At 42.8% G+C, this 27,099-nt stretch overlaps 2 protein-coding genes across 6 annotated transcripts in view; both read right to left on the reverse strand.

The window, feature by feature from the left end:
- Nucleotides 1-7,023: 7,023 nt before the first annotated feature.
- LOC109905809 (tsukushin-like) lies at nucleotides 7,024-17,250 on the reverse strand. Of its 4 annotated transcripts, none has more exons than XM_020503429.2 (2): nucleotides 16,899-17,250; nucleotides 7,024-9,972 (listed from the first exon to the last, which is right to left on the reverse strand). In XM_020503429.2, the coding sequence occupies exons 1-2, from the start codon at nucleotides 16,905-16,907 to the stop codon at nucleotides 8,917-8,919; spliced, it is 1,065 nt and encodes a 354-aa protein (XP_020359018.1). In that variant the 5' UTR covers nucleotides 16,908-17,250; the 3' UTR covers nucleotides 7,024-8,916. The 4 variants fall into 4 exon arrangements, with proteins under 4 accessions (XP_020359018.1, XP_031646883.1, XP_020359017.1 ...); XM_031791023.1 differs by lacking the exon at nucleotides 16,899-17,250 and adding an exon at nucleotides 16,749-16,816; XM_020503428.2 differs by lacking the exon at nucleotides 16,899-17,250 and adding an exon at nucleotides 16,498-16,632.
- Nucleotides 17,251-19,416: 2,166 nt separating this feature from the next.
- LOC109905810 (serine/threonine-protein kinase ULK2) overlaps nucleotides 19,417-27,099 on the reverse strand; it is a 43,940-nt gene continuing 36,257 nt past the window's right edge. The window contains exons 16-26 of one of the 2 annotated variants that reach the window (XM_020503431.2): nucleotides 26,465-26,613; nucleotides 26,262-26,345; nucleotides 25,211-25,458; nucleotides 24,913-25,094; nucleotides 24,715-24,824; nucleotides 24,227-24,370; nucleotides 23,585-23,799; nucleotides 23,307-23,485; nucleotides 22,962-23,080; nucleotides 22,501-22,794; nucleotides 19,417-22,086 (exon numbers count right to left, since the gene is read on the reverse strand). In XM_020503431.2, the coding sequence (XP_020359020.1) occupies nucleotides 22,022-22,086; nucleotides 22,501-22,794; nucleotides 22,962-23,080; nucleotides 23,307-23,485; nucleotides 23,585-23,799; nucleotides 24,227-24,370; nucleotides 24,715-24,824; nucleotides 24,913-25,094; nucleotides 25,211-25,458; nucleotides 26,262-26,345; nucleotides 26,465-26,613 (1,789 nt within the window). In that variant the 3' untranslated portion in view covers nucleotides 19,417-22,021. The remainder of the gene's footprint in view (nucleotides 22,087-22,500; nucleotides 22,795-22,961; nucleotides 23,081-23,306; nucleotides 23,486-23,584; nucleotides 23,800-24,226; nucleotides 24,371-24,714; nucleotides 24,825-24,912; nucleotides 25,095-25,210; nucleotides 25,459-26,261; nucleotides 26,346-26,464; nucleotides 26,614-27,099) is intronic. The other variant, XM_020503432.2, reaches the window with a different exon arrangement.

The following is a 27,099-nucleotide window of genomic DNA, read 5'->3' on the forward strand; positions in this document are numbered from 1 at the left end:
GCCATACCAAGCTGTGATTCAACCAGTCAGGATGCTCTCGATGGTGCAGCTGCAGAACTTTTTGAGGATCTGGAGACCCATGTCAAATCTCTCCAGTCTCCTGAGGGAGAAAAGGTGCTGCCGTGCCCTCTTCACAACTGCCTTGATGTGTTTGGACCATGATAGTTTGTTGGTGATGTGGACACCAAGGAACTTGAAACTCTTGATCCGCTCCACTTCAGTCCCATTGATGTCAATGGGGCGCCTGTTCGGACATCCTTTTCCTGTAGTCCACTGTCGGCTCCTTTGTCTTGATCACATTGAGAGAGAGGTTGTTGTCCTGGCACCACACTGCCAGGTCTTTAGACCTCCTCCCTATAGGCTGTCTCATCGTTGTCAGTGATCAGATCACTGTTGTGTTGTCAACAAACTTAATGATGGTGTTGGAGTCATGCTTGGCCACGCAGTCGTGGGTGAAAAGGGAGTACAGGAGAGGACTAAGCACGCATCCCTGAGGGGCCCATGTTAAGGAGCAGCGTGGCATATGTGTTGTTCCCTACCCTTACCACCTGGGGGCGGCCCGTCAGGAAGTCCAGGATCCAGTTGCAGAGGGAGGTGTTTAGTTCCAGGGTCCTTAGCTTAGTGATGAGCTTTGTGGGCACTATGGTGTTGATCGCTGAGCTGTAGTCAATGAACAGTTAATTCTAATATGATGCTGACAGAGCCAATAGCTCTCTTTCCCATTAGGCCCAGCCCAGCCAGCTGGACAGGTTATGCTCTCTGGAGGCAGTTGGAAGGAAATTCTAACAGCAATGTTAAACGCTGTCCCTGAATAAGACCCATAGAGAAGAGCCAGAAAAGAGACATTGTGAGTTGTACATGACATTTCTTTCCCCAAAATAGGGCTTTGACTTTTGACTTGAACTTAAGAGAGTATTACAGACATCTCATTCAGAGGAAAAGTGGATTATTTTAATACATTTACGTTATCAGTTCTGCTTTATCATGCAGACATATATTATTATTTGATCACAGGCAGTAATGAGTCACCTGTGTAACAAACTCAAAGGGTCGTGAGGATCATTCTAATTTGCCACTTTGCCCATGTTCAAAGTCGTAACACTACTGCCATCGTCTTGCAAATGGTAACATCCTGCATGAATTTGTTTCTTCAGAAATTCACTTTTTAAAAGTTTTTAGTGAACAGTAGGTCAGAACAGGTTGGTTATCATACCCAAACAGTCTACATACCAGCCTGTTTGTTCGTACCCGTTTGAAGGCTAGAGCTTGGTTTAGGCTGCTGATAGTGACTCTGCTTTCAGGTTGATAAAGAAAACCTTCAGTGAAGGGAGAATCGCTGGCTAAAAACTCTGACACATTCTTTGACGTTCTTTGCATGTTCGCCACAGACACATCAATCAGAGATTATCATGAACAGAATGTTAACAAAGTGGTGCGTCTCACTGGCTCACTTACTCAAATCAGAGGGATCTTCATAGGCTAGTGTACAATAGTTATTGTAGTACTTTTACTATAATGGCAAATCAAGTTTTAAATATACAAAGGAAGTGTCTGGCATGGGGATTTGTGGTTGAAATCACTGTGAACTGCTCTTTGGCCTTTGGCTAAGAATTTGGAAGGCTAATTCTCATCTGCGGACTCTTATGCAAAACTATGTATAAAGGCCATACAAAACAAATAACCAAGATTGGATTGGAGGCATCTAACAATGTGAGCTGCATTCCAACATCTCCAGCCAATTTTATTTTGGAATAAAATATGATCAACATAATGTACATGTAGTGGCAGGTAGCCCAGCGGTTAGGAGCGATGGGCCAGTAACCGAAAGGTCGCTGGTTCGAATCCCCAAGCCGACTAGGTGAAAAATATGTTGATGTGCCCTTGAGCAAGGCACTTAATAATGAGTGTTCCTGTAAATTGCTCTGGATAAGTGTGTCTGCTAAACTGTAAGCTGATGACTGGATACCATAGCCTACATGATATCTAATGACACAGAAATTAACACCAGAAAGCAAAACACACAGTAAGTCTGTTGTAGTTGTCTGACACGACAATAGCACGTCCTCACAACCCGTAACATAGTGTGTCAGCTCCCTTTGTTGCCCTGCATAGAAGCCCTAAACATTGTGTTCATTCACCCACTGTTTCCCGCCAGGCAGCAAACAATACCAGGTTGGCCTGTGCTGTCTAAACAAACCCCAGCTTTATGAGGAAAGAAATATCCTTTTCCCTTGAACTGCGGCAATCCTCTAAGGCCAGAAAAATCCTGCAGTTTACAGAGAACCATGAAGCAATAAGCTATGTGAGCTAAATGAATTAGCTGCTTCAATAACTCTCTGCTCTAGAGGATCTGTCCGTTTTAAGGTCAGATTGCATCTGTCTGATAGCGGTTCAAGCGAGCGTGGAGAAGTTAATAAAGACACCCTGGTCTTGCATGCCTGAACTAATTACACACCCCAAAAGCTCCTTCCCTTTGTAGTAATTACATCTCAGAGCCAAACCACTGTGGCACAGGAGCCCGTGGAGGACACAATTATTACCTCTCTGGCCTATTTCAATCAACCCAAATAACCAATAAGGATAATAAGAACCCTTACCTTATAAAAGTCTTATGAGCAAGTCAGATGTAGATGGAGATGTGCACACACCTGCTCGAGTGCTGGATCATTCCCACAGTCCGTGAGAATAAGGTTTTTGCAGCTTGTTTGCCAATCCTCCTCCCCTCTATTTTACCTCCCCTCCCTTGTTATAGCTGTATTATTGTACAAAAGGTGATAAACAATCCTACATGAAATAGGGCAGTGTAACCAATTTCCCCACAGGACCTGCTACAGTGGGTCATTTACTGACTGTTTAGGGTCATGTCTGAAGCCTTGAGCTGGCTGATTGTGTTTCTGATCGTATCGCTTTAGCTCTCTCACTGGAAACAGAAAACAACCCTTCATGGCTTACATGCCCCAATTTAACTCCAGCAGAGGTAATCATGAAAGGGCAAATGTATTCTTGTAGTTTCTTCTTCTACTGTACTGTATGTGTCATTGTAGTAGGGCTAAGGGATTCAAAAAGTGGGTCATCCATCAACACATGGGCTAAAGCGAAACAAAGAAGGCACTTCATGTGTGATTATTAATAGGCCAGCTCCTTGGATCTGATCTACCCGTGGGTTTAACATCATCACATTTCCTATTCACATGACATTAGAGACGGAAGAGGAAGCGAGATCTCAATCACTCCTTTTTTTCTGGTTCGTATACAGTCAATGAACTAAGCAGACCAGACCCAGCTGCTAATGCATTGGTGCCTATGGGAGAGCCATCCCTTAAGCAGACGGGAATTGTGACAATTTTCTTTCAATCGTAAACGGCCTGAGTTATCCACCATCTTTGTGGAATGCTTCTCTGTCTCTCTTGCTGAGATTCCCTAAAAACCTGCCACTTCGATACAGCTACCACCAGAAGTCACTTTTTCGCAGCAGGTTAGGAGAATTAGGTTAAGGTTATGAAAGGGTTGGCGAAAATGTTCTACTAATCTGCGAGGAAAAGTCACTTCCAGTTGTAGCTGTGTCGAAGTGGCAAGTTTTTGAGGAGTCCCCTCTCTTGTTGGCAATAGATGTACAGTAGGGCAAAAAAGTATTTAGTCAGCCACCAATTGTGCAAGTTCTCCCACTTAAAAACATGATAGGTACATAGGTACACTTCAACTATGACAGACAAAATGAGAAAAATAAATCCAGAAAATCACATTGTAGGATTTTTAATGAATTAATTTGCAAATTATGGTGGAAAATAAGTATTTGGTCACCTACAAACAAGCAAGATTTCTGGCTCTCACAGACCTGTAACTTCTTCTTTAAGAGGCTCCTCTGTCCTCCACTCGTTACCTGTATTAATGGCACCTGTTTGTACTTGTTATCAGTATAAAAGACACCTGTCCACAACCTCAAACAGTCACACTCCAAACTCCACTATGGCCAAGACCAAAGAGCTGTCAAAGGACACCAGAAACACAATTGTAGACCTGCACCAGGCTGAGAAGACTGAATATGCAATAGGTAAGCAGCTTGGTTTGAAAAAATCAACTGTGGGAGCAATTATTAGGAAATGGAAGACATACAAGACCACTGATAATCTCCCTCGATCTGGGGCTCCACGCAAGATCTCACTCCGTGGGGTCAAAATGATCACAAGAACGGTGAGCAAAACTCCCAGAACCACACGGGGGGACCTAGTGAATGACTTGCAGAGAGCTGGGACCAAAGTAACAAAGCCTACCATCAGCAACACACTACGCCACCAGGGACTCAAATCCTGCAGTGCCAGACGTGTCCCCCTGCTTAAGCCAGTACATGTCCAGGCCCGTCTGAAGTTTGCTAGAGAGCATTTGGATGATCCAGAAGAAGATTGGGAGAATGTCGTATGGTCAGGTAAAAACTCAATTCGTCGTGTTTGGAGGACAAAGAATGCTGAGTTGCATCCAAAGAACACCATACCTACTGTGAAGCACGGGGGTGGAAACATCATGCTTTGGGGCTGTTTTTCTGCAAAGGGACCAGGACGACTGATCCGTGTAAAGGAAAGAATGAATGGGGCCATGTATCGTGAGATTTTGAGTGAAAACCTCCTTCCATCAGCAAGGGCATTGAAGATGAAACGTGGCTGGGTCTGTCAGCATGACAATGATCCCAAACACACCACCCGGGCAACGAAGGAGTGGCTTTGTAAGAAGCATTTCAAGGTCCTGGAGTGGCCTAACCAGTCTCCAGATCTCAACCCCATAGAAAATCTTTGGAGGGAGTTGAAAGTCCTTGTTGCCCAGCAACAGCCCCAAAACATCACTGCTCTAGAGGAGATCTGCATGGAGGAATGGGCCAAAATTCCAGCAACAGTGTGTGAAAACCTTGTGAAGACTTGTGAAGACAGAAAACGTCCAACCTGTCATTGCCAACAAAGGGTATATAACAAAGTATTGAGATAAACTTTTGTTATTTAAAAAAATATATATATTTCACCTTTATTTAACCAGGTAGGCAAGTTGAGAACAAGTTCTCATTTACAATTGCGACCTGGAGTTATTGACCAAATACTTATTTTCCACCATAATTTGCAAATAAATTCATAAAAAATCCTACAATGTGATTTTCTGAATTTTTTTCTCATTTTGTCTGTCATAGTTGAAGTGTACCTATGATGAAAATTACAGGCCTCTCATCTTTTTAAGTGGGAGATCTTGCACAATTGGTGGCTGACTAAATACTTTTTTGCCCCACGGTATAACTTCCTACTCTCAGGTGACCGGCCAATCAAAATCCTCATCCAGGCTGTATCACATCCGGCTGTGATTGCGGCGGACAATTGGGCGGCGGACAATTGGCCCAGCGCCGTTCAGGTTAGGCCGGGGTAGGCCGTCATTGTAAATAAGAACTTGTTTTTAACTGACTTGCCTAGCTAAATAAAGATGAAATAAAAACCATGTTATAATCAGGCCATATCCAGAGGCAAAGAGATTCTGTAGATAACTGGGCTATTGGTAAGGGTGCTGCTGTGGTCTTTAAAATATGTTTTGCGAAAACATGACATTAGTTCAGTGCAATACAAATGCTAATATGATATATTGTATGTATGCAGATTGCTAAGTAGCTATCTGCTACTGTAGCTACTACTCTTAGACATCCAGGTTACAGTATGACCATTTTCTGTGAATTCCACATTGTTACTCTATTTGTCAGATGAAGACACATAGAAAGTGTAATGAAAATCTTCACATTTACTGGGAAGCATTGATTTTTCTCAGCCAGTGAATCCATAATGCAAACACCCCAGCAGAGTTGAGCCTTTGGCTCACTGATTTGTGCTCTATTGGGCTACCCTGATACAGTAGCTCTGAGTGTCATGACCCCTCATATACCTGAACCTTTTATATTGCCCTGGAGAGACATGTCGGTATCTTTATATTTCAAAACCAAAGATAAAGTAACAACCAAGGTACTCAGCAAATTGAGTCACTGGATTACAAATATGTAAATAAATGGTAAAGAAAAGTTCAAGACTCCTTTGTGACTCTCTTATGACTCATTTATGCTAAGCTGATTAGTTGTATTTGGATTGCAAATGTTTTTTGTAATTTAACACCGTTCAGGTTGATCCTGGCAGGCTGACCTGAGGGAGGTAGCTGTGATTGACAGCTCTCCAACCACCCCGCCTCCAAATTCCTGCTCTCCAGGAGATGGACAAACGGCCCAGACATCTGGAACAGGTTTACTAAATGGGGCCATCCACAGAGGGCCAAACTCTCAGAAAATCACATTTGCTCTTCTTCTCTCTCTCTCCGTCCTTGGTTGGCAAAAATATATCTAAAAGAGTATAAACTGAAGCAAAATCATAGCAAGCTTTTCCTACAAAGCCGTACTTTTCCAGAGCAGGATGTTGTAATACAGGAGATGTAATCTGGAGTAAAACTTATTTTGTGGAGTCAAACTTCTTTTGGCTCTGTCATTGGCACACGGGTCTCTTAGAATTTCAAAGGACTGTGCTTTGGCAACCACTGCAAGGAGCTGAGGGGATATCTGAATGCTCTCTGTGTCTTTAAGGAGGAGCACACAATGGAACACTCTCAGAGCACAGAGATCTGTGGAGTTACAGCCAGCCGCCATTACACAAAGGCAGGCCGTTCTCCTCCTTTCCCTTTCCCTCTCACAGACTTCATACATCAGTCCACAGTATCATGGTTCCCTGCCTGGAACTAGTGTCTCTGACTGCTTCTGTTTAAGGACCTCTCGAGACCACTCACTAGTGTGGGTGCGTTTACAGGGGGAGTTTCAAGTAAATAAAGGAAGGATGTTAGGCAGCATGTGAAAGTAAATATAGTGCTGCGCTAGGCACTGAGGAAGACATAAGTGCTATTGTTACAGGACACACCCTGTGAGTCAGTACAGAAGACAAAATGAAATCACATGAATCCAGCTCTATGAAATACAGGGAATTCTGTGAAATTGTGAAACCCTCTTGGAGTGACAACAGAGTGGTGTGCGTTGAAACCCAGACAATTTATATATTTTCAAATACAGACACACCTAGCAATTGTGGAATGCCAAAGGCTGTTGGGGACAGGGTAGTAAACAAAGTAAAAAAATAATTAAAAGTTCATACATTTATGTAAAGTACACAGATGTGTAGAATAATCCATCTATTTTACATCTATACAAAGTTATACAGCGAATGTACAAAACATTAAGAACACCTGCTCTTTCCATGACAGACTGACCAGGTGAATCCAGGTGAAAGCTATGATCCCTTACTGTAACTTGTCAAATCCACTTCTAATCAGTGTAGATGAAGGGGAGGAGACAGGTTAAAGAATGATTTTTAAGCCCTGAGAGACATGGATTGTGTACATGTGCCATTTAGAGGGTGAATGGGCAGAACAAAACATTTCAGTGTCAAGAGCTGCACTGCTTCTGGGGTTTTCACGCTCAACAGTTTCCCATGTGTATCAGAATGGTCCACCACCCAAAGGACATTGAGCGAACTTGACATCTGTGGGAAGCATTGGAGTCAACATGGGCCAGCATCCCTGGGGAACGCTTTGGACACCTTGTAGTGTCCATGACCCGACGAATTGAGGCTGTTCTCAGGGGTGAAATTCAATATTAGGAAGGTGTTCTTAATGTTTTGTACACTAAGTGTATACACTATTGATAAAGAAATATAAAACATCTTTAAGCAGATGTTTAACATTCAAAACAGTTCAAGTGCAGTTATGTCTCTTTCAGTCCATATTATACCACAGGAATAGCAACCAAGGCAGGTGTTCAAACATGCAGTTGTTGTTGCACAGAATATCTGAAGGATTTTGGCCAATGTAGATCCAAAGTTGATACTGTAGAATAGCTGACATATTTATAAAATTTCAAAGTAGAGTGAATAATACAATGCATCAAATACATCACATATAGTGTTTCAGTTAAAACACACTTCTGTCAGAAGAGATAAGAAAATACAGGATGAAACATGTCTGTGTCTAATAAACTGCCTGAAGCCAATTTTATGTTTCGAAATAAATGGTCACGTCATGGGAAACTGATTCAATAACAGAGCAGTGAAAATCCCCTAGGTGACGTTGAAGAATTTGTTTCTGCATTGATTTGTTCAGATCACATTTCAACCCGTTGTGTAACAGCTCTTTGAAACAGAACAGGCGATGTTGGCTTCCAGGTCTTAGGCCATGTAAACATGACTGAGGAAGATAGCAGGAGAATTTGTCCACAATAATATCTGATTGAAATGATAACTAGACATCCGAGGAGGGTAGTGGGAGGAGCTATAGGAGGACAGGCTCATTGTAATAGCTGGAATGGAATAAATGGAACATGGTCAAACATGTGCTTTCCATATGCTTGATAACATTACATATTTTCAACGCCAGACATTACAATGAGCCTGTCCTCCTATAGCTCCTCCCACCAGCCTCCTATGCTAGACATACATAACTACATACTCTACATAAGATGTTTACCTTTTGGTCTGACATAAGAGTGGTCCTTGCACAGTAATGTGTATCTTTTTTTAGTTCCACATCCTAAAATCTCCTTAAAAATTGGAAGAGGAAAAGCTAAATGGTTTGAAGATAACAAGCTAGTAATAGCATGGATGGATATTACTGTAATTGAAATACATGATTTATGCATAGCAAGCGTGACATGATAGTGTCTCAACAGTGGATTGAAATAAATACCTCAGGCCTTTGGAATAAAAGCAAAACACACATTTAATTAAAATTTAAACAAAACTGTTCAAATAGTAATTATCATGTTTGGCGGCAATAACAAAAAGTGTTCTTTGCATATAGTGATATAAGGCACAGTTTTAGCACTAATGTGCTAGTTAGATGTCCATACTGAAGGCAATAATCCCAACACAATCACGACACAATGCCTTTAACGTCACAGGTTAGCACCTCGTCATGTTTCTGTTCCTGTCCAAGCTGCCTGTGAAACTGCCCCTGCTTTTGAGCCCTCCAACAATGGATATTCTGGCCCAGGGTAATACTCTTGATACTTGGCAAGTGGCTTAGCATGTTATTTGGCAATGATGTTACTCCAGAGTTGGACAGATTGAGCTCCTGTAGAGACACAAGTCCACTGAACACAGCTGGGCTCAGTGCTTTTAGCTTGGCGTTGTTGGACAGGTCCAAGACCTGAAGGTTCTGAAGGCCTCTGAAACTGTTAGGCTGGATGTCAAAGAGCTCAGGAAGCGCACTGAGGGATAGGCGAACCAGGTCCTTGAGGTCCTCAAAGGCCCCCTCCTCAATGTGGGAGATACTGTTCCCATCCAGGCATAGGTCCCTCAACAGGATGCCTTTGAGCTTAGGCACGGCCCTCAGCTGGTTGGCTGCTAGAGTCAGGCTCTGGACATGTAGCAAGGGGCTCCTAGAGGAACTCCTGGAGACCACAGTCAGCTGATTGTGGGACAGATCCACGTTGATTGGCTCTCCATGACCTTTAGTGATGAACATGTCGAGGTCAAACTCCCGGAAGTGGTTGTGGCTGAGGTCAACCTCAGCCAGAGGGAGGCCAGAGAAGCAGCCCCCATCCAGGCTCTCCAGAGAGTTGTGGCTGAGGTCCAGAGACTCCAGGTAGCGCAGCCTGGACAGGGCCTTGGGGCTGACCATGGATATGCGATTGTTGCTGAGGTCCAGGCTGACCAAGGTGGTATAGCCAGGTCCAGAGAGCATAGTGTCGGTCAGCAGGGACATGGAGTTGGAGGACAAGTCCAGGTGGGCAGTGTCCAGGGGGATGGGGATGGGACTGGTGCCCACTCCCCTGCAATCCACCCTGGTCAGGCTGAAGCTGTCAAACAAGCCAAAGCTCTCCACCTCACAGTGGCAGCTTGGGTGGCAGTTCTTCACAGCTCCAGCATGGCAGTGAACAGCCAGGAGCATCCACAGGCTAACACATAGGGGGAACGACATCGTGCTCTGTAGGGGACACAAATACAAAACAAAAGATGTTACTTCTAATTTATTTATTTATTTTGCTCCTTTGCACCCCATTATTTTTTATTTCTACTTTGCACATTCTTCCATTGCAAAACTACCATTCCAGTATTTTACTTGCTATATTGTATTTACTTTGCCATCATGGCCTTTTTTGCCTTTACCTCCCTTCTCACCTCATTTGCTCACATTGTATATAGACTTGTTTATACTGCATTATTGACTGTATGTTTGTTTTTACTCCATGTGTAACTCTGTGTCGTTTTATCTGTCGAACTGCTTTGCTTTATCTTGGCCAGGTCGCAATTGTAAATGAGAACTTGTTCTCAACTTGCCTACCTGGTTAAATAAAGGTAAAATAAAATAAAATAAATAAAATAATGTATGTTTGGGCTAAAAACAAATTATATATTGTAGTGACTAGCAGATATCTGAGAAAAGGTCAATGGAGAGATACATGGATTACGTGACTAGTAGTCTAATGTCTTCCATTCTTTCAAATGAAAAGGAACAACTAATTGGATATTATTCTCAGTGACTCAAAATAAACAAATACAGTATATGGGTCATTAACAGCACTCTGCATCATCCAGTGAACAGAGCAACATCCTGATAAACTAGAGGAGATTGGGGCTCCATAGACACTACAGGGGGTAAAAAAATCTCTGAGTCACAATGATATGCACTCCATTACAGGGATACATTAAGGATAGAAATACATACAGCTAGCGTTAAACACATCATGCTTAAATATCATCTCTACATACACATTAAACACAAAATAAATATGACAAATGTGGTAATGGCCATAAGTGACTCATTTATTTTTTATCTAGTAGACACACGTTAGCAGTATTCCTTCCCTCAAGCCGCTTCTCTGAACAACGTAACAAATATTACTCTTTGAACAGACAGTAAATGTAGTGTTAGAAAACTCAAATTTAGAGATTTTCCCTTTCAAAATGCCACCTGTTACCAGAAACACTTCAAGCTTTCCTTGCAACACACACCAACAGCCCTAATTTCTCTTTTCTTTGGGCTCCCAATGGATTTGACCTCATTTTCTTGATCAAAGAGCTCATTCCCACTTATCTTTTTCTTAGTTTACAACACAAACTATTCATGGTTGTGAGGATGCAAAAGGAGACATCCTCGCTCAAGGTCCTTATAATATCTGTGTCTCATCTCTAAAGGTGCTTACACTGGGAAGAAGGAAATGTCATCAGTCTCCTCCAAGCAGACAGTTCTGTATTAAGATGTCTGAGACACCAGTAGCTACTCATTAGAAAGTTCCCATTTACATCTTAAGTACTGTGTGTCAAATGGCACGCAGTATCAAAAATAACAATGGAATGTCAGACAAAACAGTTAACCTTGAAAACCTTTAAATAAGTTTAATAACCAAGCAATAACTAAAACAGAACATGCACTTCATACCTCTATTTTCTGTTGTCGCTAGTTTCCTGTTCACTCCACAGCGCTAGATATCTGACTGAGAAGAAGGCTGGTGGTTCACAGGACTGTTGTTCCCTAACCCACGTCCTTTGTGGAGGTAAATGATCTGCTCCTAAACCTATTAGTGCACTTGGCAGCAACACTGGCATAATGAGCAAAGCACAGAGTACCCACACGCAACAAATGGAAATTGGGCAAAGGTTAAAGGGGCAATCAGCAGTTTTACTTACAAATTAATGATATGTACCCATTGAGTATTTAAAAGAACATAACTTGGAAATGCCTCATGAGCTAAGTTCAACTGTTGTACCCCATCAGAACCCAAAATATAAGCTTGTTTTAATCCAATGTTTGTAAACAAAGTAAATGTAAACAAACACTGCATTGCCTAAAAACATGGGTAAAAATATCATTTTGATATCATGGATGGTCTGTCCTAACATCTATAGCTTAGTCTTTGAATTTGAGAGTGGTAAAACCATCCCAACCGCTTTTTACCGAAACAGTGGTGGGGAGGACGCTTTGATATTGTTTAAACGGCTCATTGCTGCTTTAACAATTGTAGTTGTATAACAACTGAATAAGTGTTCATTGGTCAGGAGGTGTATACCCAAGCATGACCCAGCAGAAAAGCCATTGAAGGATTGATCATTAATTTGTGCAGTGGGCCAAAGTTAGGTACTGTATAGTCTGTGGAAGGTTATCACATCAAGCTTTCGTGCAGACAAATGACCCTCTAGTGGCCTCATGGGTGGAAGGTTATTACTTAGCCAAGATAATGCATCCACCTGACAGGTGTGGCATATCAAGAATCTGATTAAACAGCATGATCATTACATAGGTGCACCTTGTGCTGGGGACAAATGGCCACTAAAATGTGCAGTTTTGTCATACAACAATGCCACAGATGTCTCAAGTTGAGGGAGTGTGCAATAGTCATGCTGACTGCAGAAATTTCCACCAGAACTGTTGACAGATAGTTGATTGTTAATTTCTCTACCATAAGCATACTCCAATGTGGTTTTAGATAATTTGGCAATATGTCCAACCAGCCTCACAACATTTCCCAGTTATTCCATGGCCTGCATGTTTGGGATGCTCTGGAGCGTCGTGTACCACATCGTGTTCCAGTTCAGGCCAATTTCCAATACAGCCTTTGAAGAGGAGTGGGACAACATTCCACAGGCCACAATCAACAGCATGATCAACTATGTGAAGGAGATGTGTCGTGCTGCATGAGGCAAATGGTGGTCACACCAGATACTGACTGGCTTTCTGATCCATGCTCCTACCTTTTTTTAATAAGGTATCTGTGACCAACAGATGCATATCTGTATTCCCATTCATGTGAAATCCATAGATTAGGGCCTAATGAACATATTTCAATTAACTGATTTTCTTATATGAACTAAGTCAAATCTTTGAAAATGTTGCATGTTGCATTTATATTTTTGTTCAGTATGTATATAGTGTAATATTGGGATGCAAACTCAAAATTGAATACAGTACATACTATATTTGACATGGTACAGGTGTCTTTTTTAAAAGGCTATAACCATGTGTGAGAGGTGTATACTTTTGTTTCAAATGAGATGTTTAAGACGACCAAGAAACACTGTGTGACCCTGATTTAGCACACAGCAGTCAAATGTTTTAAGAGTTATCTGGTATGTTAATCCTAGATGGCCTGCAAAGGCTACAGAAGGTTTTTATGTAACAGGGGATGTTGAATAATCAAAAAGAAAATCTGGAATAGTTTAGAATCAACATGAAGACTGATGTGGTAAGCTACCCAGAAACTCTGATATACTCAACTGGAGCTGTTCATGTTGTGTGGCGGTTGAGTCAGTTTATTCTATTAGTCTAAAAATTAAAATAATCATGCAAATTTGTACAGAATTTCAGTAATGTAGCAAAATATCATCCCGCAAAGATCCATCTTGGATTTCCATATATACTAAACCAAAATATTAACGCAACATTCAATAATTTAAACAATTTTACTAAGTTACAGTTCTTATAAAGGAAATCAGTCAATTGAAATTAATTAATTAGGCCCTAATCTATGGATTTCACATGACTGGGCAGGGGAGCAGCCAATCAGAATGAGTTTTTCCCCACAAAAGGGCTTTATTACAGACAGAAATACTCCTCAGTTTCATCAGCTGTCCGGGTGGCTGGTCTCAGACCATCCTGCAGGTAAAGAAGCCGGATGTGGAAGTCCTGGGCTGGCGTGGTTACACGTGTTCTGCGGTTATGAGGCCGGTTGGACGTACTGCCAAATTCTCTAAAATGACGTTGGGGGCGGCTTATGGTAAGGAAATTAACATTCAAATCTCTGTCAACAGGTCTGGTGGAAATTCCTGCAATCAGCATGCCAATTGCACGATCCCTCAAAACTTGAGACATCTGTGGCTTTGTGTTGTGTGACAAAACAGCACATTTTAGAGTTGCCTTGTGTTGTCCCAAGCACAATGTGCATCTGTGTAATGATCATGCTGTTTAATTGAGTCTTTATTTAACTAGGCAAATCAGTTAAGAACAAATTATTCTTTACAATGACGGTCTACCGGGGAACAGTGGGTTAACTGCCTTGTTCAGGGGCAGAACATACTTTTACCTTGTCAGTTTGGGGATTCGATCCAGCAACCTTTCGGTTACTGGCCCAACACTCTAAGCAGCTTCTTGATATGCCACACATGTCAGGTGGATGGATTATTTTGGCAAAGGGGAAATCCTCACTAACAGGGATGTAAACAAATGTGGGCACAACATTTGAGAGAAATAAACATTTTGTTCATATGGAACATTTCTTGGATATTTTGTTTCAGCTCATGAAACATGAGACCAACACTTTACATGTTGCGCTTACATTTATGTTCAGTATAAATAGCTCAGCTTCCCCGTCTTGAGTTGAGCCACTCTGTCTTCAGTGTGTGAAAGAGAGAGAAGGTGTTTTCTTTGGATTTGTTGACTCAAAGCCGGAGTCCCCCCTACCATACAAGATAGGGCAGATAGCCAAAATAAGTAGAAGATATCAAATGACGGTGAGTGAGTATTTCCCCATTAAACAAGATCAATAGATTGTGCTTCTGCTTGCCACAAATCCAAGATAAGGTACGCATCTTTAATAAGGTTTTGTTTTCACAATACTAGATGAACTTTTACTACTAATTTGTTCCCATTTGAATAAAAACAATTACTTTGACAGGGAATCATCCTCCCATCCCACATTTACAAGCCTGCATACTCCCCAGACATGGACTACACCCTGCCGCTATGACATGGCTTGTCCATATATGTATATATTCTTAATGTCATTCCTTACTTAGATGTGTGTGTATTGGGTATATGTTGTGAAATTGTTAGATACTGCTGCACTGTCGTAGCTAGAAGCACAAGCATTTCGCTACACCCGTAATAACATCTGCTAAAAAGTGTATGTGACCAATAAAATGTTATTTGAGTGACTTAATTAGAACACAGATGAGGGGGCAGTCTAAAGCCATGCAGTGGGAATCTGTGGCTAAAACTAAGTGCTCATTTAGTTCAGAAGTCTAGTCTACTACATTGGTGCTAGCTAGTGTATTTTCACTCTCTCTTCATTGTCCAAGTATGTTGTCCATGAATACATTTGCTGATCTTTTACTGGGGATATTGAACTTGTCCACACCAGGTGTTCCTCTCATCCTTTCACCAATAAATTACAGCAAACAGTAAATGGCTGTTAGCCCAGACTTACAATCAGCACACTATAATTACTTGACAACTACGGCTGTCCGCACCTCAACTCTCCTCAGGGGAAATTGTAGGCCACAAACACATCTCACTTTTAGGATTGTGTCTTTCACCATGCTTATATCTTCAAAAGACACCATATACATATCATCTGACTTCCCGTCTTCTTTAACACTCAACATGTGAGGTAATGCTAAGCTATGTGGGAACTGGGAATTATGTTTCATTGCATTTTCAGCTATTTTCCAGTGTAATTTGATGTCCTGGCATCTGAGGATGGTTTGAGCCTCATTAGAATAGGTCTAAGTAGGCCTTTGCAATGTTGCTCATACCTGATCTCTGCAGCTCAGACAGCAGGTCTATCACAATTCAGAAGCATTATCCATGTGATGAGAGTACACTCCCAGAAAAAAAGGGTTCCAAAAGGGTCATTTGGATGTCCTCATAGGAGAACCCTTTTTACCAGCTAAATCCCAAAGTCAAAGCCTACAAACAATTTAATTAGGAGAGATTGTGTGGGCACGCTAATCCATTTAAGCCAAATGAATGCATGACATTAAGAAGAGCCAGGTTTAATGTGAGCTTGAAGTGGTGCAGAAAACAGTATAGGCTAGTCTCATCAGGACAACAAGTAAGTCCTCAGTTTCCATAATTAATAGGATTGAACTATTGCACTGGCTATATTTCAGTGTTGTCACTGTAGGGTTAAAGTTTACAAAGCATTTCAAGACTTAAAGTGATCTTATCTCAAGATGAGTTCCATACCATCTGTTGTGAAGATCCAGCTAAATGACTCAATCCCAAATAAATGGAAACGATGGGCCCAAATTTTTTCCATTCATTTGGTATTGAGGAATACACAGTAGGGTGCATGGGTGGCATTGGGTGAGTCCCCCGTGGATGGTGGTCTCTGAGCCCTCTAGCTATGCAACAATGGGACGCCGGAATATCGCGTCCTGGCGTCATTGGACTATGATTTAGTTTAAAACATATTATATAGATATGGCATACGATTATCTCAATATTAAACCTATTTTTAGTCATGAAAACTTAGATTTAGAGTGAATTATTCAAAAAGTAATAATCGTTAAGCTATGGCAATGTCTTGCTTGCATTCTTTAAATAAAGTCTGACTCAAAGCCCTGTGCATGCATTTCCATAGGCTGCCTAAACGTCCATTTAATTTATTTATTTTTAAATACGGTATTTAAGCGCAATATGAACTGGCCTCGGTGAGTAAAACAAGGCTAGCAAATTGACTTCGTTTGCCGCTGGAGATCAAATTTTCTGTAGCCGTGGCAAACCTCGCCTTACCTTGCAGCCTGCCGACTTTTCTGAGACCGTCAAACTCATCCGTGTGGTACCTGAGAAATGAATCATATCTCATATGTACCAGACTACTCCCAAGTCCCGCCACCTTCTTCTGTCAATTATCACTCGACTTGTCACATTTCCATGAAGCACATCACTCAACCAAGTTTGGCCTGTGAATAAGTATTCTTCAAGGTTTTAAGTACATGATTACAAGTGTAATTAACTAATAGGCTATTATGTGCAAATTGTACCTATCAGAGGAACGCAGTTTTTCTGAGAAATCAGAAATATGATCTGACCTCCGTCGTTCCAAGGCTTGAAAACCTTGAAATCAAAAGAAAAGTTTAAAATACCGTTGATAACAAGGACTATTCTAACTTGCTCACACATTTCTGACATACCTTTACCATCAAATAGGAATGTAGATCGTTAGCTCTTCTGGACAATCCAGTTTACTTCACCACGCCAAGGAATCTTGCAAGAGACTCAACCTCCTCTCCCATTTTTGTAAATCCCATATCATTGTGCGGTTCAGGCAAATTAGAGATTTCTTGCTGTTTTATATTAACTGTCAGTGCTGCAACTATCTTGAGGTTGAGGTCGAGACGAGACTCCCCAGACTTCTTCGTAGAGCACTGAAGTCCAGATAGGTTTCCGCCAGCATCACTTTGAAGTCGGACACGAAAGAGGCGCACTCTAGCGGCGAGACTGTTGCTTCGGCGACCGACATGAAATGATTCTATTGTTACTTACAGATACTCTATCAAGAATGTTATGCAATAGAGCCCCACCGTGGAGGTGTCATAATACCCATAATACCTAGGGGTCAAAAAGGGAAATTGTTCCAAATGTTTTTCCACCATTAATGTTTCCAAAAGGGGATTTTAGAAACGCTTAAAATAACGGCTGTGTTTCGTGTATGCTTACCCCGGTGTGACGTTTTGATAACCATGCAAATCTCTCAGGCAATGTTTAATTTTCTCAATATTTTTGGCTCCATTTACTCTCAGATTCGAAAAGTAGATGACATGCAAAACTACAAATCCCTGCAAGCTCCTGCACATCATCTCTAGCTGACACATTTTCTAACAGGTATTACTTAATTAAAAACTTTCACAAGACAGTTCACAGAATTGTCAATTTAAAGAAATGTAGCCAATTTATTGATTACTCCATTTAGCTAACAGAGAGTTAATCTAGAGATGATCATCTATGCCTCGAATCGACAGTCTCGTCCGTTCATCTTGTCAAATGTAGTTCATTATAATAGCCACATTAGCAGCTAATTAGTGTGTGTGTATATTGATAAATGTCACCTTGTCCTAGAGAGAGATTTACACGGTTATCAGAACATCATGCATGGTAAGCCAACACGAAACACAGCCCTTATTTGAAGTGCTTTAAATCCCTTAGTAAAAAATTGTGGGAAAACAAATGGAACCATTTCCCCGATTGACCGCTAGGTTTTATCGGTATTATGACTCATACTGTGGTACTCTATAGGATACCTGTTTTTACTCGGACAATGATGGGGTTCTACTTTAGGAAATATAGCCCTTTTGGCTAAAATAAATTGAGAATATTTTTTGGTACTTGCGCACCTTAGGGAAAATGTGGCTGGTGATGAAAATGGAAAATAGGAAACCCCAAATAGATAGATACTATAAGCTATCTAGATTCTAGAAACCCTCTATAAAATAGGAAACCCCAAATAGATAGTTTACAGTATCTATCTAGATTCTAGAAACACTCTATTATTAAGGGAATGCTCAACAGAATTTCACAATGTTATGTAGCCTTTAGCCTAAATCATAAGATAGCCTTTAGGAAATCTAAGTAATAAAAGGCTACATGTTTAGTTTGGGCAATGGCAAACGTTCCCAATAATGCAGACTAATGGATTCCATGCTTTTAGGCCATCCATAGCAACTGACAAATGGTTGATGTAGACATAAACAACAGGGGCTCTGCTCTGGGTGGTAACAAAGCTTTAAGAGGAAGCGAGAGGGATGGGATGGCCAAGTGGGAGAAATTATGATCAACATCTGCTGCAGCACAATACTGGGCTCCCCGCTGTCCACCTGTGGGTTGTGGGCTACATTCATTATTTTCACAGTATGATGACAGAGAGTGGGCCCTAACACACACACACACACACACACATACCTACAGACAGATGAAGAGGTAGGTATGAAAAACATTGAAGTTGAGAGAGAAAACAATATGTTTATTCAACTGTGGGCTTCCCTTTTTTTCTTGCAGAAGTGGTCTTGTCAGCAGAATATGGGAACCTGGCTGCATCTGTCCTCTAACTGTACTTGTTCAGGTCTGTAAAAATAAACAGCTGAAGGTGAGATTAGAAGGTTGCCACAAACAGTTTGCTGACTGTGTCCTCAGAAAACATTGGCAGTAACATAGTCCCAAAACAATATCCCTCCCTAGCTGTCATTTTCTATTTGGCAGTGAATAGTGAAGTGGCTGGAAGAGTTAGAATAGGTCCATAGAGAACAGTGTGATTTTGGAATCCTGTTAATTTATTAGGCGATGTTCAGTGAATGAGCCCCTTGTGTAGCTAATTATGCTATCTGTGGGGAAAGTTTTGCTATCAGAATCTGTAGGGATGGGGATTGCTTGATTGGTAGACAGATGATAAAACAGTTTCTCCAGCTAAGGTATGGGGCTGGAGAAATGTAACCACACTTAAACGGTATATAACCACCCTAACTCACTGATGGTCCATGGGATTGATATGGTTTGAAACATACAGTATTTTGAAGCAGGAATTTGACTCCATCTAGTGAATGTTAGTGAAAATGACTGCTCATTGGCTCAAATGGGGGTCCCACAAAGCTCGGCTTTTCTAGTGTTAATAAGGGACCCACAAATGTTATATTAGTATTTTCCATGAAATACAGACCATGCATGTAACTTTTCTTTTTAATTAACAAAGGCTGCATTTGTAGAGTTCCATGAAGAAAGATGCCCTTTAACTCACATCAAGTAACACATCAACATTTGTCATTGAAAAATAGGTGTGTGGAAATTCAGTTTCATTGTCGGTTCATGGGAGGGGGGCTTAACCATCACAAGGGTTGGTAACTTTGTATGCATTCAGCTAGAGTCTTGAGGTGCAAATGACTGGGAGGGTGAAACATTCACTCTACGGGATTTAACATGTGCTCAGTACCAATGGTTCGTCTCTGAAACAGTCCATCGTTAGTACTCCATTCTTCATAAACTACTGCTAGTGAGGAAGTGTGGCCTAAATCTACAGCGCTATAAATAGATGCATGGATTTGGTAAGTTCAGACAGTTTCTGACTATTTTTTTAATGTACTTCTCCCTCCACTCAGTGTGCAGAAAAGGCTTTTTGTGGTGCGGAGTGCTCACGAGCAAAGGGAGAGGGCACAAGAGCAAAAACTAAATAAACCACAGAAAACTTAGATATGTCTAAAAAAGGAACAGTACATCATAGAAAGAGCTAGTGGCAAACAGTTGCAAGTTTAGGCATTTACACACTATTCACACTTGTACAATAGGAAATCAAAGGAGTCTGCCCACTTTTCAATTAGGCTTATGAGGCAGCTCTTCTTCTGTAATGGACTTTCTGATCACTGGCCTTTTGTATACCTGACGTGTGCAGACTCACTAACATTACTGCATTGTAAGCACAGCGGCTGCGTGGGGAGAGAGCGGAGCAGACTTGAATGGATGCTAGGCAGTGCCTTTCTTTACTTCCAACACAGTAGATTTGATCTCTCCACACAGAATCCCCATCCGGTATAGTATATGAACAGTCCTAGTAGAAAGAAGAGGTTGTGTGGAGATGTTTGGAGCAGCTGCCTTGTGATTGGCACATTCCTCTGTGCCAGGGACCTCTAGTGGGGATAGATTGACTTGAACCCGTGGCAGGCGTGGTTAAAAGTACATACAAATGTTTGTGCTCTTTGATCGAGAGGCAGGGCATCCAATGGCGTCGTCTTGCTCACTGACCCCCTAACTCTCTCACTGTGCTCTCACACACACATTCACTCAGGAAAACAAAATCCCATGCACAACATACAAATATTTACACTTTTGCAAACATCAATTTACTTGGAAATTAGTTACAGTTATTCATGTATGAACATAAAAAAAAAGCTTGTTTCTGTATTATTTAGCGAAAACTACTCAAGTAATTTGACTGTTTTCTCTTGATTCACCCAGGAGAGGGGCGTTCCCCCTTGGTTAACTGATCAGGAACCCCTCCTCCCCAAATGCCTAGGGGCATGTGCTGGTCAACACTAAAAGTTCCATGGGCAAAGAAAACATACATTTTAGTCCGATTCTCTGTCCCCCACAGGCTTCTTCTTGCCATACTATTCTAAAAGCCTACCAGTGGTGTGGGATGTGTAGAGACTGGACGTTTCTTATGACCCCTCACCCCATTTCCACGGCAACATTTAACAGTCAGAGTGTGCGAGCAGGTTGCGCAGCAATGAGAGGGAGAGCTGTGGCAGGGCAAGTGGTGTTGTAGGCTGAAGAGGGTGAGAGAGAACCCCCCCACCCCCATTCCTTTAACCAACCTGAGCTACAACTAACAACCTTCACATTTCTCTTTCCTAACCTGTCAGGACAAAGTGTCCCCCCCACTTTTCACAATAAAGTGCTTCAGCTAACAAATGAAAAAAAAATGAAAAAAATCGAAACAAATCTACATGGTTGTTTGCTCTTCAAGCTTCCTTCCCTGTGTATAAAACTGTGTGTTCTTGTTTGTACATGTATTGTAAAGTGTGTGTTTTGGCGTTTGAGTGTGTGTATTTGTTACAGGATTAGCTAGACTGACTGCCCTTAAATTGACTAATCTCATATACGCCTTTAAATGGACTAATCTCATATACTCCTTCCTTCCACTTCAATACTAAAGACAATGTCAGACAGGCATCACAACAGCCTCCTACTATTCCAAAACAATAAATAATCCCAACAGCAATACTAACACAGAGTAAAAACCTTTACATTATAATAACCTCTGTGATTTGCATTAAAAATATGTATTTTTCATGGGTGTATAAGTCTCTGGGCCCATGATAGATTGTCCTTATATCCATCTCTTTCTTCTAGTACAAAATGTAAAAATCCTGCAAGTCGGATACAAAAAGCTGGGTAGAGTTTGTGTGTCCCCGTCCCACTCTATTCGGTTGACAGACAGCACGCAAGAAGATGCCTGCGTCTTGTTCATGTCCTGTGAATGTCTCAGTTCCAGGATCATTTGATCATCTTTGGTAGTGAATGTGTGCATCATCTCTCACGCACTTCATCGTTCAGTCTGCGATGCCAAAGAAGGTGTTACACTATCTGCCGTGTTGTTTCCTTAAACTCAGAAAAAGATCCAAACGGAAAGGTGCTTGGACTGCTACGTGAGGGAACATGTGGGTTCCGTGCTTGTCCTCAATGTTCTATTGTCAGGGTAGAGAGGGGTCCCTCTGGGCAGAGAAGGGGGACAGAGAGGTCACAACTGCCCCTGATATGTGTGTGTGGTCTGCTACTCGTACAGTGTGACGGTGCAGTAGCAGAGGGCAGAGATTCTCCGGTCCACACTGGCCTTGTCTGTTGAGGAGACACAAACAACAGTGACTGTAGCTGCTGTTCTATGTCACAATGACCTGGCTACCATGCCACACACACTTTCAGAGAAGCACAGTGCACTCTAAACCTCATCTGAAATAAGCTCAGAGCTGGACCAAGTGGTTCAAGTAAACCTGTGAGTGCTGATTAAAGATGAGAGGTCAAAGGGATTTTTCACAAGAGACTCTAGTTAACACACTTGACTGTCCATATTCATATCCACTACACCAGAGTCTCTGCTACAATGTGATGAGCTTGTCTGGTCTCTGACAGAGCCTGTTGGGGGAGCCTGGTTGTCAGATGGATTTGTGCTTTGGCCATACATGACATAACAATGGCATAGCAGAAACAGACTGGTCTTCAGTCTACAGTTAAGGACAGCATGTGGATACTTACACTTGGCCACATTTTGGATGTCTGCAGGGTCCTGGAGGATCTTGGACAGGCCATCTAGCAGCATGCCAGCCTTGTTGTAGCGGTAGGCTATGTCCTCTGTCTGCTGAAACATCTCATCCAGAGCGGCAGACTGCACCGTTTCCACAGCGTGGTTATAGATGAGTTTCTCTGCGGTCACGCTGTTGATCTCGTCTACGAAGCGCTGCTTGTCTGAGAAGAAGTGGTTCAGCTTGTCTGTGAGCAGCCGACACAGGGAGATGCAGCTCTTGTAACGCTCGTTCAGACTCTTCACCACTGAAGAAGGGGGTGAGGGAGGGGGGAGAGAAAGTTAGTTATGCTCAAATAAAAATAAATGATATCTAAGTATTATACATGTATATTTTAAGTGTTTTAAGTTCGTATGCAGTTTATAAATACTATAGTGTAATGCCACTGTACCGGTCTGGGGACATTTGTCTTACCCTGCTTGACGGCGCTAGAAGGGTTGAGCTTGGCTGATTTGATCTGGGCCTTGGCCAGGTGGAGGGAGGAGGCTAGGAGCTGGGCAGCCTTCATGTACAGCACCAGCTGCTCCACCTGCCTGTAGAGGATAGCACAGCACACATTACTAACCTATACGGCTTCCATGGCTTTTCTTTCTTAAAAACGTCATAATTGTCTTTTACAACAATAATTTAAATTGTGATGAAACTGGTGTTTTTGTGCCTCACTATGATGAAATGCTACAGGTCTGGGTCCAAACTAAAACCAGAATACTTTCAGTTAAACTGTGAACCCCATCCCCCCATTTTTTGTCTCTCCCTTACCCCCACTCCTTGCTGAGCTGGCTGATCTGGTCCACTACCACACTCTCCTGAGGGGGGTAGAGGGAGGCAGCCGATACACCCAGGTCTGCCCCTCCTGCTCGCACCGCTGCGATCTCCAGCACACAGTCGGTGAAGGACAGCATCATCCGTAGGTGCATCAGAGTGTCTGTGTGCTCTCGCTGTAGTCACAAACACATGATACAGGTCAGATATTACAGAAAGACGTGTGCAAATAGAAATTCCACACACACACACACACAAAGGGCCCCCTCTCCCACCTCCATGAGTGTCTCCTCAGGCAGCTCTGGGGCCTCAAAGGTGATGAATCCATCCAGGCTGGGGGGAGAGGTACCGTAGGGGATATAGCGTAGGCTGCTGGGACCTGCCTCTGCACCCCCTGGGGGAGAGGCCCCGATGGCCATGCCCGGAGGAGAGCCCACGTACACCCGCCCACTGGTGGAGCACAGGGAGCCTGCCGAACTGTTGGAGCCCACTGAGAGAGAGGGAGAGAGAGCGCAAGGATAACTTTGTTGTTGATGTGTGTCAATATGTAGGCCTATCACTTTGGCATAATTTGATTGCTCTTTTCATTGGCTGAATTTGAATAGAGAATTTCAGATTAACAAAATTACAACATTTTCCAGAACAAAGTTCAGCCCACTGAGACAGAGTATTATTGATAGTACCCACTAAGATGAACAACACAAGGAGAGGGAGAGAGACTACCCACAAAATAGCAGTTTTGTATCTCAGGGCATTGGAACCATCACCACAGAGTCACTTCACTCCAGGTAGGAAACATTGAGTGGAGTCATAGTAATTACCGTTAGCAGGTTAGCTTGGAGGGTGTAGCTTTGGGAAGTGGGGTTTAGCAAGCGGTTAGCCTAGCAGTTAGCCGCTGATGCAGTGAGTGGTCTCACCTGAGGTGGTGCGCGGCCGGGTGCCCAAGTGGCTGCAGGTAGGGGGGGTGCTGCTGTTGGGGGGCGAGCCCACGGTGAAGAGAACGGTCCGGGGACTCGCCGCCCCGCCCCGAGGCTGAGCCAGCCCAAACGGTCCTGCTGGTGCTAGGGAGGGAGGGAGGGGCGGTCATTCACACTAAGCCAATCAAGCTCTCTGTTACACAGGAAGGTCCTGTCAGAGCAGCCAATCCAAGCAGTTCATGCAGGGCGAGAATCCATAAAGCAGAGAGACTGGTGCGTGTTTGTATTTGTGTTGTTCTTTGGGACAACGGGTAAGTATTATCTACTAAACCATTGATGTCCAGGTCAGTTTACCAGCTAGGTTATTTCACAACTAATTTTCAGTCTCCAGCTCTTTTCTAATCAATGGTAAAAACATCTGTTCCATTATTTATACCTGGGAGGATGAAACTAAGACAGTGTGTGTGTGTGTGTGTGTGTGTATTTACCTGTATCCATGGGCCGCTCTGTGTTGAGGCTGTCTGTGCTTCCCTGGTAGGGCTGTCCCCCTAGAGTGATTCTGACTGGCTGTTCAGACAGACGGCCAGTACTGACAGACCTGGGGAGAGAAACACATTGATAAGAGATATATTACCCACACAGAGAGAATGAGGAGACAGAGAAAAAGACAACAGTGCACCGTTTACCTGCCAAATGTGGTCCTGCTGGCCTCAGGGGCAGACTGGCGTCCACTGGGGTAGGGGGTACAGTGGTGGGCACAGATGTCCCGTGCGTCCGCCAGGGTCTTAGTGGGTGTGGGACTGTCTGCCAGGGCCATCAGGTTACAGGACGCCTGCGTCTTAGGTATCTTAAATGGGGCTGAGATGGGCTGAACAGGGACATAGAGGTTAACAGCTACTGGTTGTGGTAAGTAGGACACACCGTAGCAAAACAGAATTAGGCTAATGATTCAAATATGCCAAAATGGTTATCAACTCAACCGACCTTGGTGGGGGAGCCAATGATTGTGGGCAGAGGTGACTTCGTCAGCCAATCAGAGGAGCGGGGGGAGGTGCCCAGGTTGCCAGGGCGACCCAGGTGGGGGGAGTGGCTGGGGGGGTAGTTGCAGGTGGAGGGCTGGATGGGGTCTGACAGCTGCTTGTGGAGTTTCTGTCTGGTGTGGTAGACCTCAGTCAGGGTGGGGGCACTCTGCAGGCGACCACCCAGTAACTGGGACGACGGCACTGGAGAACCTAAAAGAGACACACAGAGAGTCATTCATACAAGTAATTTTTTTATCAGTTAATGTAAAAGTTTAAGTTTCACATTAATAATTGTTTTAGTGGCGATCATTAGTTACATTAGTGTTAGTATTAGTTACATTAGTGTTAGTAGTGTCAGTGGCGTTAGCACATACTGATCTATAGAAGATTTCAAATTCACCACTAGATGGCTCTACAGTCTTGAAATGTGTATTTTTCCACTGTAAACCAAGTCAAAAATAGCAGCAGTAAAGGGCCACTAGGTTCCTGTTTTAATGAGCGTCTTGTTCATTCACAGGATTGCTGCTGAGAAGTTCAAAAAGACCCCTGAAACTTCTGTTTTTTTCTTTAGTAGGTTATCAAGTTTTCTAAAGGAGACTAAGTACTAACTGTATCTGCACTGGTTTGCTCAGGGTAAGTCCCACCTATGTCACTGGGGTTGCCATGGATACTGGCCCCTTGACTCCGATAGTGACACACTTGTGAAAACTGTGTGGATGGGTGGAACTCCCATACACACAACCTCCGTCCCAGAGCGTTAATGGAACACCTGTTACTCAAAAAAATAACCTGACTCATGGCATAAACATCCGCCTCGGGGAGGAGGGAAGAACATGTAAACACTTCTGTAGCTGGCTTTGTCTCCTTAAAAAGTCATCCTGGGCTGTGTTTCCCCAGAGCATAATATCACTAAGATCATATTTAGTTTCAGTGGAATTAAGATGATTTTAGTGCCATGATGCTTTTGGTAAACCCAGCATTGTTCTGTCTGTCTGTCGGTCTACTGAACTCACCTCCTGAAGAGCTGCGGCTGCGGGACTCATGGCCCTGAGGGTGTCCACAGCAACAGTGACCCAGCTGCTCTGGGATGGTGCCCACTTAAAGAAAAACAGACATATTAATGCAGTTTCAATGAGAAAGTTTCAATGTGAAATTAATTATGATGCCAGGAGTGTTGAATGATAAGAGACGGGGACATGTTGGGGCATGTTCTTACCCAGAGGTGAGGGGGAGTATGGGCGGGAGCTGCCTATAGAGAGACGTCTGCCTGTCATCTGAGGGCTGCAGTCTGCAGAGCTGGGGGACCCAGAGCCAACCTTAGGGAAACCCATGGGACTGGTGTTGGACCGCCTCACTGTACCAGACCTGCATAGACCACAAGCACACACAATGGAGGTTTAGATATCACAAATATACAGAACATACATACCAAAAATGTTACACATTCATTGTTAGTCCACCAGAACCAACACCACCAAGCTTCATTACTTGTCTAACAGTTCTTGAACACCCTTATTTTCAGCTTACAGCGAAGCTCTAGTTTCCAACCACTATCCTTCATGTTTATCATGAAATAACACTTGAATAACCTTTCTGAAACACCTGAAAACATGAACATTTAATAAACCTTTTGGCAATGAGCTTAGCTAGATTCCATTCCCTCAGCTCAGTGTCTAAAGGTTGCCTTTTTCACTTGGTTCTAATTTAAACTTCCTGAGTTATTCAGCGACCGTCAGTTTGCTGCCAAGACAACCCTGTCACGCTGCAAGCACAGGACTTCAAAACACAGCTGTTAGCCTATCCTCGTGAAAAAAACTGTTCTACTGATAGCGAGTACTCTTCCTCTCTTTC

The sequence above is a fragment of the Oncorhynchus kisutch genome, linkage group LG15, assembly GCF_002021735.2.
Source record: "Oncorhynchus kisutch isolate 150728-3 linkage group LG15, Okis_V2, whole genome shotgun sequence".
Lineage (NCBI taxonomy): Eukaryota > Metazoa > Chordata > Actinopteri > Salmoniformes > Salmonidae > Oncorhynchus > Oncorhynchus kisutch.